Source organism: Gavia stellata, chromosome 2 (genome assembly GCF_030936135.1).
Source record: "Gavia stellata isolate bGavSte3 chromosome 2, bGavSte3.hap2, whole genome shotgun sequence".
In the NCBI taxonomy this organism is placed as follows: Eukaryota; Metazoa; Chordata; class Aves; order Gaviiformes; family Gaviidae; genus Gavia; species Gavia stellata.
The window spans coordinates 51,205,489-51,222,581 of NC_082595.1; the positions used below are offsets into that span (position 1 = coordinate 51,205,489).

At 36.5% G+C, this 17,093-nt stretch overlaps 1 protein-coding gene across 7 annotated transcripts in view; it reads left to right on the forward strand.

Annotated features, from left to right (window-relative positions):
• The window catches only part of MED23 (mediator complex subunit 23), a 40,491-nt gene continuing 23,398 nt past the window's right edge, over positions 1–17,093 (forward strand). For 3 of the 7 annotated variants that reach the window (XM_059835466.1, XM_059835467.1, XM_059835469.1), the window contains exons 1-10: positions 77–115; positions 3,360–3,391; positions 3,489–3,576; positions 4,360–4,484; positions 4,630–4,741; positions 5,525–5,623; positions 6,192–6,293; positions 7,272–7,341; positions 8,967–9,079; positions 10,313–10,408. In XM_059835466.1, the coding sequence (XP_059691449.1) occupies positions 77–115; positions 3,360–3,391; positions 3,489–3,576; positions 4,360–4,484; positions 4,630–4,741; positions 5,525–5,623; positions 6,192–6,293; positions 7,272–7,341; positions 8,967–9,079; positions 10,313–10,408 (876 nt within the window). Of the gene's footprint in view, positions 116–3,359; positions 3,392–3,488; positions 3,577–4,359; positions 4,485–4,629; positions 4,742–5,524; positions 5,624–6,191; positions 6,294–7,271; positions 7,342–8,966; positions 9,080–10,312; positions 10,409–10,991; positions 11,010–17,093 lie in introns of all 7 variants that reach the window. The other 4 variants (XM_059835463.1, XM_059835465.1, XM_059835464.1 and 1 more) reach the window with 4 other exon arrangements.

Below are 17,093 nucleotides of genomic sequence, written 5' to 3' on the forward strand. Positions count from 1 at the left end.
CAGAGAGAGGGCCCCGCGGGGGCCGCTGCTCGGCTGTGGGGCGTCGCCCGGCACCATGGCGATCCCCATGGTGCCTATGGAGACGCAGTTACAGAGCATCTTCGAGGAGGTGGTGGTGAGTCCGTCCCCGGAGCGCCGCCGCCGGAGCGGGGGGGGGAGCGTTGTGAGCAGGCCGGTCCGGGCCCAGGCCTTGTCCGGGGCCCTGGGGCCCGCCGCGCTCCCCCCGCGGGCGTGTGTGGGGGAGGTGGGGCGGGGTGTGTGTGTGGCGCATCCTGCAGAAGATCAAACAGGGGAGAAAGAGGTTTTCTGTTTTCCTGGCGCATTTTGTGCGTTGAAAAGCCGGGGATGTGGAACACCGCCGTCCTCCTCGGCGGTAGTCCGTGCTGTTACCACCGGCGGGCCCATCGCGAGCTGTGCTCAGGAGGTCAGTGGAGGGGAGATGGTTTCTCAGAGCTGAAATCCTCCCTCTGCTGGGTTTTTATAAGGAAGCTGACGCAGAGTAGGACTGGGCATAAAACAGAGGGAGGTAGATTGCTTGCCCAAAACCAATTTATAGTGTGCTGAGTTCACTGTAGAATAAACAGTTTAAGGAGGCATTTCAAAGGAGACTATGAGAAGATGAATGTTTTGAGGAGACATTTTTCTTCAGCCAACAGAGTGGCGTGAGTGAATCATGGAAATACCCCCACACAATGGTACCTGCAAAACGAAACACAGTTCGGTAGATCATTAGAATAGAGTAGGACTATTTCAGTTGGAAGGGACCTACAACAAGGCCAGTTGCTTGACCAATTCAGAGCTGACCAAAAGTTAAAGCATGTTGTTAAGGGCATTGTCCAAATGTCTCTTAAACACTGACAGGCTTGGGGCATCGACCGCCTCTCTAGGAAGCCTGTTCCAGTGTTTGATCACCCCCTTGGTAAAGAAATGCTTCCTTATGTCCAGCATAAACCTCCCCTGGCACAGCTTTGAACCATTCCCACGCATTCTGTCACTGCATCCCAAAAAGAAGAGATCAGCACCTCTCTCTTCATTTCCCCTTCTCAGGAAGCTATAGAGCGCAATGAGGTCGCACCTGAGCCTCCTTTTCTCCAAACTAGACAAGCCCGAAGTCCTTAGTCGCTCCTGACAGGATATTCCTTCCAGCCCTTTCACCAGCTTTGTTGCCCTCCCCTGGACACATTGAAGAACCTTTGCATTCTTCTTAAATTATGGGGCCCAGAACTGCACACAGTATTCAAGGTGAGGCCACACCAGCTCTGAATACAGCAGGATAATCACCTCCTCTGACCGGCTGGTTACACTGTGTTTGATGCACCCCAAGATGCGGTTTGCCCTCTCGGCTGCCATATTGAGCCTGCTGCTGACCAGCACCCCCAGACCCCTTTCTGCAGGGCTGCTCTCCAGCTGCTCCTCTCCCTTGTGCCTGGCATAACTTCATCCTAGGTGCAGAATCTGGCATTTCAACTTGTTAAATTTCATCCCATTAATCATAGCCCAATGCCCCAGTCTGTCTAGATCCCTCTGCAGGGCCTCTTGTCCCTCCAAAGAGTCAACAGCACCTCCCAGTTTGGTGTCATCAGCAAACTTGATAATGTCACATTCAACTCCTTCATCCAGATCATTGATAAATATATTGAACAGGACTGGAATTGAACCCAGAGGAACACTGCTGGTGACCGGTTGCCAGCAAGATGTAGCCCCATTCACTACAACCCTTTGAGCTCTGCCCTTCAGCCAGTTCTTCACCCAGTGCACAGTGATCCCACTCATCCCACAGGTGGACAGCTTGTCCAGAAGGATGCTGTGAGGGACAGTGTAAAAAGCCTAACTAAAATCCAGAAAAACAACATCCTGCCTTCCCTTCATTCACTATGCCAGTGACCTTATCATAGAAGGATATCAAATTAGTTAAACAGGACTTTCTCTTTGTGCCCCGAAGTCATTGGGTCATTGTGTCATGGTTTTGTAGAGCACAAATGAATGAGCACTTCATGGTATGAAACACTGCGGTGACAGTAGTTGATAAGGTCCTGAACAGGAGCCTGACTTGACGTTACAGAGAGAAGAGGCTGGTCGAACTGTCTGAACGGGAAAGACTATGTAGGTCTCACAGAGAAGTGTATTTGAAAATTATGTCCATATGATGAATTTCAGTAGTGGGAAGGTTGGGTTTTTCTTTCTGTTTTAAGTTTGCATTATAAAATGCACACTGTACTTTTCTTTGAATGGTGTTAAGTTGCTTGTAGCATATTAATTGCCTATACCCGGTTGATTTCTCATTTTGGCACTGTCATTCAGATTATGTTTTCACGTGTTTAACATTGTGATTTGGCTGTGTTGTCACATTGCCTGTTTGTGAGCAATGTTATTTGCCTAAAATTTTTATGTAACAAAAAAAAAGGTCTTAACAAAATTTCATTGCATTTTTGAAGCCGAGAAAATAGCAAGTTGGTACTTTCCACCGAGTTGGTAATAGCAGCAGTGACAGCAGCGAAACTTACCTGTTTCTCTGCAGAACGGATGAGTATCAGTTTCTCTTTTGCTTCTTGAGAAAGCTATGAGTAGCAGTGACAGGCAGTTCTAGGCTGTATGATTGAAAAGGATCACCAGAAAGATTATTTGATTACACACTCTTATTTCTACAATATAAAAATGAAAATACATAGTCGTCAGTTACATATCACATCTGAGTATAATATGAAATTGTTATAGAAATTAAAAAAAGTTGTAGGATAGAATTTTCCAGAACCTCTTTGCTGATGTATTAGAGTAATGATGTAGAAGCCTTTGAGTAAAATGGAGTTTAAAAAAAAAAAAAAGGAAAAACAGAAGTTTTAGGGGAGATAAGTTGGATATTCTTATCTAGTCTTTCACCTAGTATAAGACCATATAATCATTCAATGGAATTTAAAAAGCAAGGGAGCTAAACTCAGATGGGAAAGTAACTGTATATAATTGATTCGTGTAACTGAGTGTCATGGAACATAAGTGGGAAAAAAACTTAATGGGATTAAAAAATACTGAGTTTTTCAAAGTATGAAAAAAGAGCTGTAATAACAGAATCAAACAATTTCTCCAACTTTGGAAAGTAAATTAATCTCTAGGTATTTAGAAAAAAAATCAAACAAACAAAACGAAGAGCCGTAATCTGGATCCACAAGATATGTTGTTTATACGTTTATAAGAAAACAAAGGAATCTCAACTTTGAAAGAGTCTAACATAGCAGAAGAAATACATCTGTCTCTGATACAGTCCCACAACAGTACGACTGTTACTCTTTTGTGCTTCATCCTTGTGGTGTGATACTGATAGAAAACCTTTTCACAATAGCTCACTCGGGGTTTTTTTCTTACAGAAAACAGAAGTAATTGAAGAAGCTTTTCCTGGGTGAGTGTAATGTGCAAGACTTTCTGTATACATGTATTTTTCTACTTGTGCTCTTTCATTGGGTACTGCTAATAACTAATGTTCTTACTTTCATTAGTATGTTTATGGACACTCCTGAAGATGAGAGAACCAAACTGATCAGCTGCCTGGGCGCTTTTAGACAGTTCTGGAGCAGTCTTTCCCAGGTTAACATTTAATTTGTTGCTTATGTGTACTTTATATACTTTTTTTAATACAGTGAAACCTTGTCTAGTAGACAAACACTTAAGCTATAAGGTCTGTGTCCAGTCATTCAGAATCTGGCTTCAGATATGGCGCAGTAAAGAATATAGGAAGACTTTGCAAGAAAAAAGATTAGTTTTGACGTTCATAAGATTATGTAGTTGTTCAGCAGAGGTTGGTGTGCAGTGCAAATAAAGATAAGCAAATGGAAGTGTAACAGTAAAGAAATAAACCAAAAAAGGTAGTTTGTTACAGGGTTTCTGGTAGAAGTGAATAAGTAAGGAAAAAAAAAAAAGAAAATATATGTTTATATTCAAAAATTACCTTCCAAAAGTTAGATACCTTTAGGCACTCTTCCGTAATTGGAGACCTGGTCATCTTTGTTTTCACTGAATTTGATTATAACTGTGAAAAGGAAAGAAAAATATAGAACAGTTCTATTGTATTCTATTCTTTCCTAACTTCTGTGTGAAAAACAAAGTTGACTATAAAAATCAATGCTTCAGCTAGGAGGTGTTTCCAGTACTGGACAACTGAACAACTTCTGTTGGACAACTGGACTTTTTCAAAATAAGATCAAAAGACTTGTAGGGAAAGCTGTATGTTGTACAAATGGACAACTTCTACCATTTATAATCTTGTTCTTCTGTTAGTTTCATTTCTTCATGATAGGATACTATAAGAATTTTACAGTTTGTTTCACTACCTGTAAATACATTCTTTTTCCCCCTCTACTGCTTTTTCAGGAATCCCATGAGCAATGCGTCCAGTGGATTGTAAGATTCATTCATAGCCAACATAGTCCTAAAAGAATTTCTTTTCTTTATGACTGTTTAGCAATGGCAGTAGAAACTGGACTTTTGCCACCCAGGTAAGCTATGTTGGGATGAATTGATCAATAGGATACATGGAAGTTGTAATATTGGAGGGTATTTTACGATGTCATTGTAAAATTATTGCTGGAGAGCACGTGCTTATTATCTGTCATTCATTCTTGCGTTGTCTCCTCCTGCTAGGATGGTTTGTGAATCTCTGATAAACTCAGATACGCTTGAATGGGAAAGGACACAATTGTGGGCATTAACATTTAAATTGGTCCGGAAGATTATTGGAGGTGTAGACTACAAGGTATCTTCCCCCCGTTACTTTCTTCGTGATAAGACACGTTATTTTCTGGCTTTGTTTTTATGATTCTGTGTCGGAGACATCCAGCATCTCAAAGTCTGCTTTGATTATGAAAGAAAAAAAATAATTCAGTGAGATAATTTTTAATGCTTTTTCATATTTGAGCTTTACCTTAATAGATGATTCTGTATGGACAATGTAACTCCTCTTACCCTTTTCTCTATTACACAGTCCTCTTCCATCCCTCTTTCAGTTACAAGCTAAATAACCCTAATGCAATTGCAGAAGTGGTACACACAGAAAAGTAATACTATCAAGCATTAAGGCTGAAGTTCTCGCATCTGCTCTGTCCCCTGTTGCTACATAGAAAAAAGGTCCTGAAAGCTGTGTCTTTGGCAGGGTACTACTCTAACAGAAGGAGTAGGAAACCATGCATCTCTTGCAGAGAACCAGCTCACCAGCATTGGTGAGCGTGTTAGAGCAAAAAACATAAAATGCAACATTGTGCTTTGGTCAATCTGCGCAAGCCATTGTAGGTTGGATGTCTCTGGATACACACCAAAATTTCAGCAGTTACTTTCTCTTAGGGTATCCTAACACTGAGAAGTTCCATGAAGAGTTTAATGTAATTAGTATTCATGTTCTCAGTAGCAGTCTGTCTTCTGACATTTAGTAACAAACAGCGAATTTGCCTGTCAAAATATTGTCTGACCATATTGATTGTGTAATCTTTTTGCCAGAAATAAAGAATATCTGGGAACATTAATTTTGTGTGCTTTCTTTTAGGGTGTGCGTGATCTGCTGAAAGTGATCCTAGAGAAAATGTTAACAATTCCAAACACTGTGAGCTCAGCTGTTGTACAGCAGCTTTTAGCAGCAAGAGAGGTAACTATCTGAATTTTATGTTATAACTATACAGGAAGATAGGCCTCATTCTTTTGTCATTAATGGCTTTCTAATAGCTAGGATGGCTCTCTTTGAGAGTTGGTACAGTTCAACAGCAAAGACTTACTCTTTGTGTTCTAATTCTTTTCTGTAGTTGCATTTTATACAGTAAACAAAGAGCTTTTGGGGGATATTGTAGATAAGCACTGAAATCCCTAACAGCAGAGTCAGGCCCAGTGTTTGACTTGCCTAAGGTAAGATGTATGAGATATAATATTGAGAATAACTTCTTTATTTTTTTTCCTTGGTGGATAAAAATAGTAATTGTTTTCAATAGTTTGTAGGCAGACATAGAGGCATAGTTTTACTTAGGCTTATACAGTCTAACTTACACTTGTACAATTAAAAACAGGTTTTAAACTAATGTAGTACTATCAGAATACAACTTAAGAAAAAGAATTTTAATTCTTACATCTGTTTTTGTGGGCTGCCTCAGACTAGTAGACAGAGTACACCTTTGTTTACCTTATCCAAAGTCTTTTTCACTGATGTATTTTTTTATTTATAGGTGGTAGCCTACATTTTGGAAAGAAATGCATGCTTGTTACCTGCCTACTTTGCAGTTACAGAAATCAGAAAACTATATCCTGAAGGAAAACTTCCCCATTGGGTAATGATACGATATCAAATAATGTAATCTGGAGTTTTGTTCCACACAAAACAAAATTACTTTTATTTTTTTAAAAATAAAATTTAAATGAAGATTTTGGATCTTCTGTTCAACAGTAAGCTCTGTGTTTAGGCATGTAAATTAAGATACAGGCTTGATGTGATTACAGCAGCAGGTCCCTGTGTTCTTGGGTGAAATTGATGACATGGTTTTGACCTATGGCCTGATGTTCGAAACTGTTGATGCACTGAGTTGGTTTTGTTGAATACGTTTGGAAATGCAGGTCATGCTTACCTACCAGATTGTGCTTTTTCTGTGGCTTCAAGATAAGAAAAACCACTTTAAATAGCTGACCAGTATTTTCTTTCTGTTTGAATTCAGTTATGCAAAAATAATTGGGGCTCTGGTATGATGAAAGTGGTCACTGTTTCAAAAAAAAAAGTAATGTTGATCCAGTTTTTAATTTTGTATGCTGTTAAAATAACTAGGCATCAGGAAAAGGATAAAATCCCGACTCCCTTGAATTAATGGGAAAACTGTAACTGACTTCTTTTGAGACAAGATTTAATCTAGAGTGTACTAATCGAGGTCCTTTGTCTTTGTGGAATTGTTATCCAGAGGCAGACAGAGATTTGTTATGAACAGAAGTTCTAAAGCTTCTCTTAAATCATCTGTTACTAAATAGTATGCACTGAAATAATATAATAGGCATAGGAGAAATAGTTATTATATAAACTCTCATTGAAGTGCAAACTGAGAAGAGTGCTTCCTGCCCCTTCTTTATAAAGTCATATTTTTCCTTTTGTGGTTTTAGGTTCTGGATGATTTTTCTGACTTGTCAAAATGTATAGGAAGCTAGATATTTTAGTAGTTTCCTGTGTATTTTATTAAAGTGTGCAAACTGTTTTTAAGTTTTAAATAGTCCTTATCAGTGTCTGCAACTTAAAGTCTTAACTTTTTTCTCCTCTTCTCACCCAGTTACTAGGTAATTTAGTATCGGATTTTGTGGATACCTTCAGACCTACAGCAAGAATAAATTCCATTTGTGGTAAGAGAATGAATTAATGAATGACCTTAAAATATATCAATTTATTTTGAACTATTTTATTTCTTATAAGCTTTTGGGGCATATATTCATCTAAGCAAAATGATTCAGAGCTTATGTTTCATGTGGTGTCTTTACTCTTGTGTTTGTTCTCGGACTTGCTTCACTTCAGTTTTTGCTTCGAAGGGGAAAATTTGTATTGATGAGATCAAACAATTTTTTGCTACAAGCTGGTATTGGAAGTGTACTACTGGTTACACAGCCGTATAGTTTCTAACTACAGTAGACATTAAGAAAACCATAGGTTTTCTACGCTCAAGGATTTTGAGTTAATACAGATCCACTGGTATGCTAGTCATGGAGTGTTTTCTGACTTCAGTTTTCGTTGGAGCTTTTGTAGCTGCTCAGCCTTATCCCTATTGTTGCAGGCTTCTGTGTGAACATTTCCTAGCTCAGATGAGTACTGGCTGTCCTATTCTGTGAAAGAAAAACTCACCTTCGTTTATTGCTAGAAATCTGAAAATTAAAATGTGGCTGTTTTTTAATTGTGATGCCTGTTGCGTTTTTCTTCAAAAAGATAAAAATGTTTTCTGTTTGCTTTGAGAATTAAGTATCTTAATAACAGCAAGGTTTATTGCAACTGACATTCTTCAGTGCAGACATTAAGAATGTAAATCCATCTGTAGTGCTCTAAAGCATCTTGCATTTCAGAAGCATGTAGTTACTCTTCTATTGAAAGTATGGCATAGCTTTTATGCATATGACTCACAGGGATCACACACAAATTTTTGCAAGTCTTGTATGCATAAATGACCTGTATAGATATGGTTGAAGTGGAGAAAGAAATATTTACTTCCTTCTTGTTTTAACTGTTAGTAACATGGCCAGTCGGGACAATAGAAGTCATGGAATTTGAGCTGACAGTGAGATTTAGATCAAAGTTGAGGCATCTAAATTTAGATGCTGATATACAGGTGCACTAGGGGCTCAGTTCAGATGCCTGTGTTTAAGCAACTGAAATAAATCCCAGGTGTCTAATCTACACTGATTAACAAGTCTACATTTACCCTACAAAAAACTCTTCATCTGTGATGAGCTGAATGAATCACATTGGCCTACACTGACTGAATTAACTAGATCTCCATTGACTGTAATTGGAGTACAGATGCTTGTATTTGACTAGTTTAATGAACAGAATCCTGCCCACAGTTTGTTTTACAAGGTGAATGAAGGGAAATCGAAAGACTAGATTATATACTTAAGATTAGAAATACCATTTTATTTGTGGAGGGGGTCAGTGTACCAAAATTAAATCCCTAGGTCAAGCAATAGCAATGGAACAGTCTTCTGGTAACCTAAAAGGGCACTTTTGGATTAATATTTGCAAATACTTATATTTTGGGGGTACCTAATCTGAAAAAATGGACATTTTACTCCTTAGATATTTTATTACTTGAAAATTAGTTAGAAAAATAAAATCAGCATGAAGCAATCCTATAGTAAAAAGCTTTAAACAGTGGAAATTTAAGGAGATCATAAAAGTGGCTGAGGCCAGTTTTTGCATCAGAATGATTAAACAATAGGCCAGTTTCACTGTTTTAGAATTTATAATGTTTCATTGCATGTAGGTCGCTGTAGTCTTCTTCCTGTGGTAAATAACTCAGGTGCCATGTGTAACTCATGGAAGCTGGATCCTACAACCCTTCGTTTTCCTTTGAAAGGTCTCTTACCATATGATAAGGTATGCCTTATTAAGCTTCTTAAACATGTTATATTCAATAAGTATGAAGCTTTTATGTCATTAGGGGGAAAAAATAATTTCAACAGTGAATATCCAATTGTTCCAGGTAGGCTAATATTGAAGATGTAGATGTTTTCACTGTGTTACATATTTCAATGATTTCAAGCTATATGTGGAGGACCTTTAAAGCAGTGTATGGTATAACTGCTGCCCAGGATGCTGAAGAACATGAGATGTTTAAAGTGCTTTGTGGGTGTGTGCCTGTGAGACAGCAAAAGAGAGCAGAGAATTGATTGGAAAATTAGTTTAGCAGTGGGGAGATGAAAGAGAATGGGAAGGTAATTTCTTCTTTTCTGTGCTCTTTGTTAGTCCATAGGAAGGATAATTTTACAATTCAAGCTTAAATATAAGATAGCTTATTTAAACTTAAAACTCTGTGTGTGAAATAGTGGTGTACTGAAAGAATTTAAAAACTGTAAAGGATCAGGACAAAAACCAATGTTGTCCAGCATCCCATTCCCCATATCCTAGGTGTCTAAGGAAGGATATAGAGATAGTATATCTAATGAAATATATTGTGCTCACACTCTACAGCCATTGTAATTTTGGGTGTTTCCTGAGACAGATTTGCTTTCTATATATTTGGTAAACCTTCCTCTTCCAGATACTTGTTCAGTCTCCTCTTGAGCTCGTGTAAACTTTTAGCATCCACAACATCCCTTTAACAAGGAGTTCCGCATTTCAACTTCATGTTGCAGGAGGAATCAGCTCCTTCTGTTTGTTTTGAACCTAGCTTCAGATAACGTTTTTCTTTAAAGTGATTCAGCTATTGGAAGATACAGTGAGCAGTTGTTCCATATCTCCTTTCTTCATGCTACTCATGATTTTTATGGATCTTGGTCATGTGCTTCCTCAGTTGTCTTACCTGGCTTCCTTTGAGTTCTTGATAGTCTTCCAGTATTTCAGGGCTGTTTCAAAAAGTGTGCCATCCTTTTACTGGATGAAGAATGTTATTCTACTTGGTCCCCGTAAAATCTGTCACTTCTCAAGAGCTGTGATTATTTCCTCCTTTCTTTTGGGTATCAGAGAGCAAAAAGATTTGCCAGATAATACATATCTGCATAAATTAAATATTCATTCTTACATTGTTTAACTCAGTTAAACGTAAACTCAATATTAAACATAATCTTGAGGCAATATATGTTTGTATGTGATTTTTTTTTTTTTTTAAAGGATCTGTTTGAGCCACAGACTGCTTTGTTGAGATATGTGCTGGAACAACCGTATTCAAGGGATATGGTCTGCAATATGCTAGGTCTGAATAAGCAGGTACTGTACTATGCTGTAACACGTGATTTAATTCTGCATAGAATCTGCACTATTCTTTTTCTCTTTTCTTTGCTATAGCTAACTAAGCAAAACAGTTTAGGTCCAGAGAGTGAATTTTTTATTTTTATTTTTTTATTTTTATTTTTTTATGAGATTGTATTAGGTTAATTGGACACTGTTGTTCTTATCATTTGTATATTGCTTTACGAATGTTAAATTGAAAAGTAGAGATTTAAAATATGATTTTTTTTTTGCATTGCTTTTTTTTCCTATAAGGCCAGCCTCAAGTACACCTTTGACAGACAGTAGAAAACTGCTAGCTCAAACAATAAAAATGGTTATGGTTCATTAGTTTTTAAAGCATTGTTGTACTCTGTTATATTGGCATGTTATGGTACTAGAATAGTGAAAAGCTGGGTTTTGTTCTGTTACATTTTTTCTTTTTCTACCTTGGAATGGGGGGGCTTAGTCTGACTTGGGGATCCTTGAGGCTGGCCTCATAGTCACTGTTTTGTCTTTTCTTTTTTTCTTCCTTTATTTTTGTTCTGTCCTGTCTTGTCCTGCCCATCCTCCAATGCTCTAGACCTTGAACATTGCTCAGGTATGTTCACAACCTTACTGTTGTATTGTGACTAACGATACGCTGGCCGCTTCGTAGCCACTGATTCCAGTTAGAGAATACATGTACAGTCAGGGCTTGAAATTGGCAGGACCATTAGTCAAGGGCAAATTGTCACTACAAATCTCTAGAGATATGAGAGATGTAGCATGAAGCTGACAGTCAGTGGTCCTTTGGTCCTAAAATTTTGGTTGGAGTGGACTGCTACCATTTCCCTTACCAGTCATAAGAGCTTTTGCTTTGTCTGCTGGAATTTTCAGATGAGGAGAGATTCTTAGTTCAAAATTTCTTTCCTTATGCAGGTGGAAAAACATCCACTGCACTTGACTGTAAAATTATAAAGCTGTAAATAAATCATTGTTTTTTAAAAAACAAAAAAGGCAAAAAAAAAAAAAGCTTTACTAGTGGAATTTTCTTATCATTAGGAAGCCTCTGTAACAAACTTCCCAACAGGCAATTATAATATTCTCCAAGCTAGGTGAAAGAAAGGTAGTGCAGAATACCATGTGAAAAGTAGTTCCTTAAAATTTGACTACTTGTTTAAATAAATAAATAAATGCCTGAGCAAATCAACCAAGTGGACTTCTGCTTGAAATTTGAAATTATGGGTATTATATTTACAGTTGATCCCTTGCTACAATAATCAATTCCACACCTACTTTAAAAAACGTTGTTTAAGATTTATAAAATAGCGTTGCTGTTTGCAATACTATAGTGAAGGTTGTGTCAGTGTTTCCATTTAAGAAACTTTTTTCAGATTTGTAACTTGACTATAAAATTTACATGATCCTGAAACCTTGTGTATATTTCCCATTGTAAGTGAAATACACCAGTGCTCTTTTTGGATTAGGGCAATGTTTTTGAATGATTCCTACATCTTGACAAACAGTACTCTGTGTTGTATATGACAATCTCTTGTATTTGAGACTTAAGGCAGCTGAAATGTTAAACCTTGGAAATGAGCTGCTAGGTTTAGTGTTGAAATGAGTAGTATTTGTATTCTGTGTCTATTTCTGTGTCTACATTCAGTTAATAAATCCTCTATGCATCTTGTAGCTGGTAAATAATACAAGATCCAGATAAAAAAATATCTTAAACCCATTTTATTCTTCTAACTATGAGTGGTCTGTGCCTTCAGGTCAGAAAACATTGATGTTAAAAATGCTGGGTTTTAACTCCTACTCTACTGTCCTCTAAAAGTAATCAAAGAAAATTTAAATGAAGTAATGAAATATATTGAACTACACTTCTTAAAATTTGTTTGCTGGTATAGGAATTCCTACACAAAAGTTTCAACCTGGCGTGAATTTCTATGGCCAAGGAACAAACTTGAAGAACGTTGCTTATAAAGGAAATGCTGACAGAACATGAACTATAGCTGTGCTACTACAGTTACATCAGCATAAAGGTGTTTGGGCTGTTGAAAATTTGTGAATTAAAAATATAAATATAGAGTAGGGTGGCTTAGTGGTATAGAACAGGAAATAATGTTCCATTTAAACATTAATGTACTCTGTCTAAAACTGTGGAAAACATTAAAATTTTGTTTGCTTTTAGGTACAAATGAACTTCATGTTACAGTTGAATTTGTTAATGTAGCCTCCTGGCAAAAAATAGTAGCACGCTTTTCAGAAGTTGTGTAACTGTATCAATTTTTTCAGTAAAACGGTTGATGATTTTTTATTTTATTATTAGAACTGAACTAGCCTGCATAAATGAATTGTCAGTATAATAGAAGACACTTAGAAATGCAGATAGTGCCAATTTTGTTTCAAAATAAATACAGAAAACACATCAAAGCAATGATCATTATTTATTTATGATCATTAATTATTTATGTGAAGCTGCTTGCATGCCCTATCAACTATTTACACAGATCCAGTTGCAGGATTGGAGCCTTCATTTGAATCTTTTGGCATCACAAACTAGGTATGGTTCAGCCAAATTTGTCCTAGTTCTCAAATATTCTTGAAGATGAACAATGACATTTTCTGGTTCAGTCTTAACTAAGCAGATCATCTGTGGTAGAAAACTGTTCACTGAAACCAAGAAAGTACAAATCCAGCTGTCCTGTTAATCTTGGAGAGAGAAAAACGAAAGTAATATTTGATATGTTTATACATTCATATGTTCCTTTCGGGATTCTAAGTTTTGTTGTGGGATGAGGTTTTCTAATACCTTTATCAAGTATATGGCTTTAAGTCCAGATGTAATAATGCAGACTTCAAAATGTTCCTTCTTTCGGAATTTGGGGGGTTTATTTTTTGCTACTGTATACTTCTGTGTGGGACAGTACCTTTTGTTTTATACCTATTTGAACTGGTCTATAGGAAGTAGAGATTTAAATTGTATTTTATCATACATGTTATTGTCTATGGTTGGACTTGATGACCTTAAGGGTCTTTTCCAACCTAAATGATTTTGTGATTCTGTGTCAGTTTATATTCTGCTGTTAGCTGGGGTGGTACTCCCAATACTTAATTATCTTTTAAGTAGTTTGTTGAGGTATGTAACAATCTGGTTTTTGGAAAATGTTTAACAATTCAAAGTGTCTTAATACACTGATGCCAAATTAAGATTCAGTTTAGGGATCCTATAGTTGGTTCTTCAGATCGAGCTTTAGTAATGTCTTAAAGACATGAAGTCACTTTGAACATTCTGGTTTATATCTTTACCTTCCTTGTATGTACATACTTGCATGACTAATAAAATGCCTTTTTTGCTTGCATAATTGCAGTCAAGATTGTATTGCAGTCCTCTATACAATGAAAAACTTTGTTAAACTTTGATTTCTCTGGGTTGGGGAATATTTGCAAGAGGAGGTAATTTTCGGGTGTCTTGTTTCTCTTGTTTATACAAACTTTTAATTAGCAGCTATTGTATTAATGATTTTGCTCTTTAAATAGTATATTTAGCTGGTCACCTTTTAAACCAGCAGTGGTGATCTGCAGCTTTGAGTAGGAAATTATCTATGCCATACTCTGTTCAGGTGAATGTGTAGTTGTATATTCTCTCCTAGCTACAAACCAAGATAGTTTGCTTGGGGAGGATGTTGTTCATTTCATGTATGTCCATGCATTGTGTAAGCAGAATCATTAAGTGAAAGGAATGACATAATGCAATATTAAAAAATGGACTTTCCTTTTCCTTTTATTTTTAAAATATTGTACGTTGATGCTGGGAACTTACTATCCAATATTATTAGTGTTAACGTGGCAAAGTACTTAAATTAAGGGGTGTGATTATTTTTTATATATTTCTGATTGTAAGAGTATGTGTTGAGAACACTTCAGTGCATCTTCCTTGTTGAAACTTACTCCATTTTTTAATGAGGAAAATTTGAGAATGCTCACTGAACTTGGTAGAAGTAGTATCAGGCATAATATAAGCAACAAGCTTTAAGGTTTTGTGTCTTGGTAGCATACAGTTTTCGAAAATGGAAGTGAGAGGGGGGTGTAGTTCTGTCTTGTATTTACTCCTTCAGGCATTTAACTTACACGTTTTGAATTGGCCTTCTGGAGACATCATTTACTCTTGCAGGGATCTTGGGCTCTGAGGTTTGGTCTTCTGAATCCATTTCTTAAGTGTAGATACTTGTTAAATATTTTTGAGCTAAATGTTGTTCGTTTAAAATATTTGAAAACTATAATAGGTTGCAGCTAGCCTTACTGACTTCTTACAATATTTTTCTTTTAGGGAACACTTTTAACTCTACCTGTGTCACACACCCCCCACCCCCCCACAAACTCCAGCCAACTGAAAAAAAACCTCCAAAACCAATTCAAGCTTTGATCCCCCCAAAAAAGTACCATGAGTCCAGCAGAAGGCTGGTCTCGAGAGAAGTTTTAGTATCAAGTTATCATTGTAGTGCTTTTTTCCCCCCTGTATTTCTTCATGTTTTAATAATGTTTTCAATGAGATGATATATTTGTCAGATCTTTAAATACTCTTTTCAGGGAAAAATGGAGAATATGTATTTATATAACCAAATTACAAAAAATTGAGTAATGTTCTCTTTAGGATAAAAGCATAGTGGTTTTGAATGCTATATTTTTCCATATATAATCCAAAACATTGTTTGGTTTGGTTTTTTGTTTTTGTTTTGTTTAAGCCATACCAAAGCATGAATTCCTACTTATTTGTGAGGAAAATCAGCTCTCACCTATATTTTTATTCATCTCAGTATATACTGAGATGTTCTTTCAGTGATGAGTAATTAATAAAACAAGGCCCCAATCCTGCAAATTCTTATGCAGCACAATATTTTATTTGAGTCCTCCAAAACTATAGATACAAAATTTGTGCAAAAATGTGTATTCACTGAAAATACAGAAAAAAAAAAAGCCAGAAAATTAAATTAATGAACATAGAATCTGAAGTACTGCTGTATTTCTTACTGAAAATTATTTTTAAAGCAATAAGAGTATGATTTTCAGAATAAAAGAGTGAATTTATTTTTTTAATTTCCTGGCTCCTAAACTTTTCCCAATCTTAGATTTATTCAGAATAGTGAAAATTCCTACTGGAAATTCTGGCTTTCTTTTTAACAGTAATATTTTCCTGTTGTATTCTTTGAATAACTTTATTCTAAATTAATGTAGCCTAACATGATTAGGCTTTAACCCAGTGCTTAGCAAACTATTAAATTTCAAGCCCTGTACGTAGTAGTTTTGCATGCTGGATTATAAACTAGTCTGTAGTGTTGTCTGTTGCACCCTGCTCTGCTTCATAATGAGTTGCTTTGGGAGGGGGAAAAAACGGAACTGCAAAAAACCCAAAGTATTCTCGACCGGTGGTATTAATACTGCTCTCTGTAAACCTGTAACATGGTTGATCCTTGATAATGGCATTGCGTACTGGAAGAGAAGGTGAAACAAATGATGCTTTCTGTTTTAGTTAGAGGTTTGTGTTAAGCATGCTTCAGGAAAGCACAGCTAGACTTGTAGCTTTCTGCAGTTTTGAGCTGGCGAAGAGCATGCAACAGGGGATGCTGTTCACTATATTTTGTCAACTTTTCCCATTCTTGCATTTTATATTTAATTGGAGAGAATATCTTTTTTTTTTTCATGGCAAAAGAGTACCATCGATGAAGGTAGAACAAGCATCTCCTTTCAGCATCTCTCTTTCCTTTTATTATTTCTTTCTCTATTAATTAAAAGGGGTTTTTAGGCTGCCTGGCTAGTAAGTCAAAGAACTCATCTAAGGCATCCCTAAAATGTTTTATGAGTATTTGGGCAATCTTTTTAAACTTTTATACATGCACCTTTTTGCCTCTAGAAAGGGATACTGCATTTTCATGATTAGTGTTTGAGCAGCTCAGTTCCTTTTCTTTTGTATCATTAAAGTAATAAAGTTTTCTTTAAGGCTGCATTATGTTACAGGCATCAGGTGTTTAAAAAAAAAAAAAAAAAAGACGACCATTCCTGAATAGAGATTGTAATGAAAGAAACAGAGGTTAGATTATTTCCAAAGTGCTAGCACTGTCTGAAATAGGTTAAATTCCACACAGCTTTTTGTCCTTAGTAATAGTACTTTGTACCAGTATAACTATATGAATGCAGGATAATAAAAGGTTGTTGCACTAAAGAACTTATGATATGTGACATTATCCTTGATGGTCTTAAATTGAAGATTTATAATCTGAGTTCCAAACCACTGGTAGTGGGCCTGCTTTATATACATCAGTACTAACATATGTATCTGAATATATAATGCATTCCTTACTTGATCATTGTTAAAATTCATCAGGGAAGGTGTGTATTTTAAATGATTCCTGTGTTTGCATAGCTCACTGTGGAGATTGTGTCAGTCTAAATCTGACATCTAAAGAGCTCATCAGTATGATACATAATTTCTGTTCTAGTCACAATATGTAGAACATACCACTTCTATCAGATTAATTTTCAAATCTTCTTGATCTTGTCTTGTACCAGGTGGTTCTGTGTCTGTGGGACAGCACCTAATTACAGGAGTATTAACCAGGTGTTAGTTCTGCTGCTAGTTGTAGGTTGTAGGTGAGCCCAAAAATGAGAGTGAAAAAGAGAATCATCATTGAACACCTATATC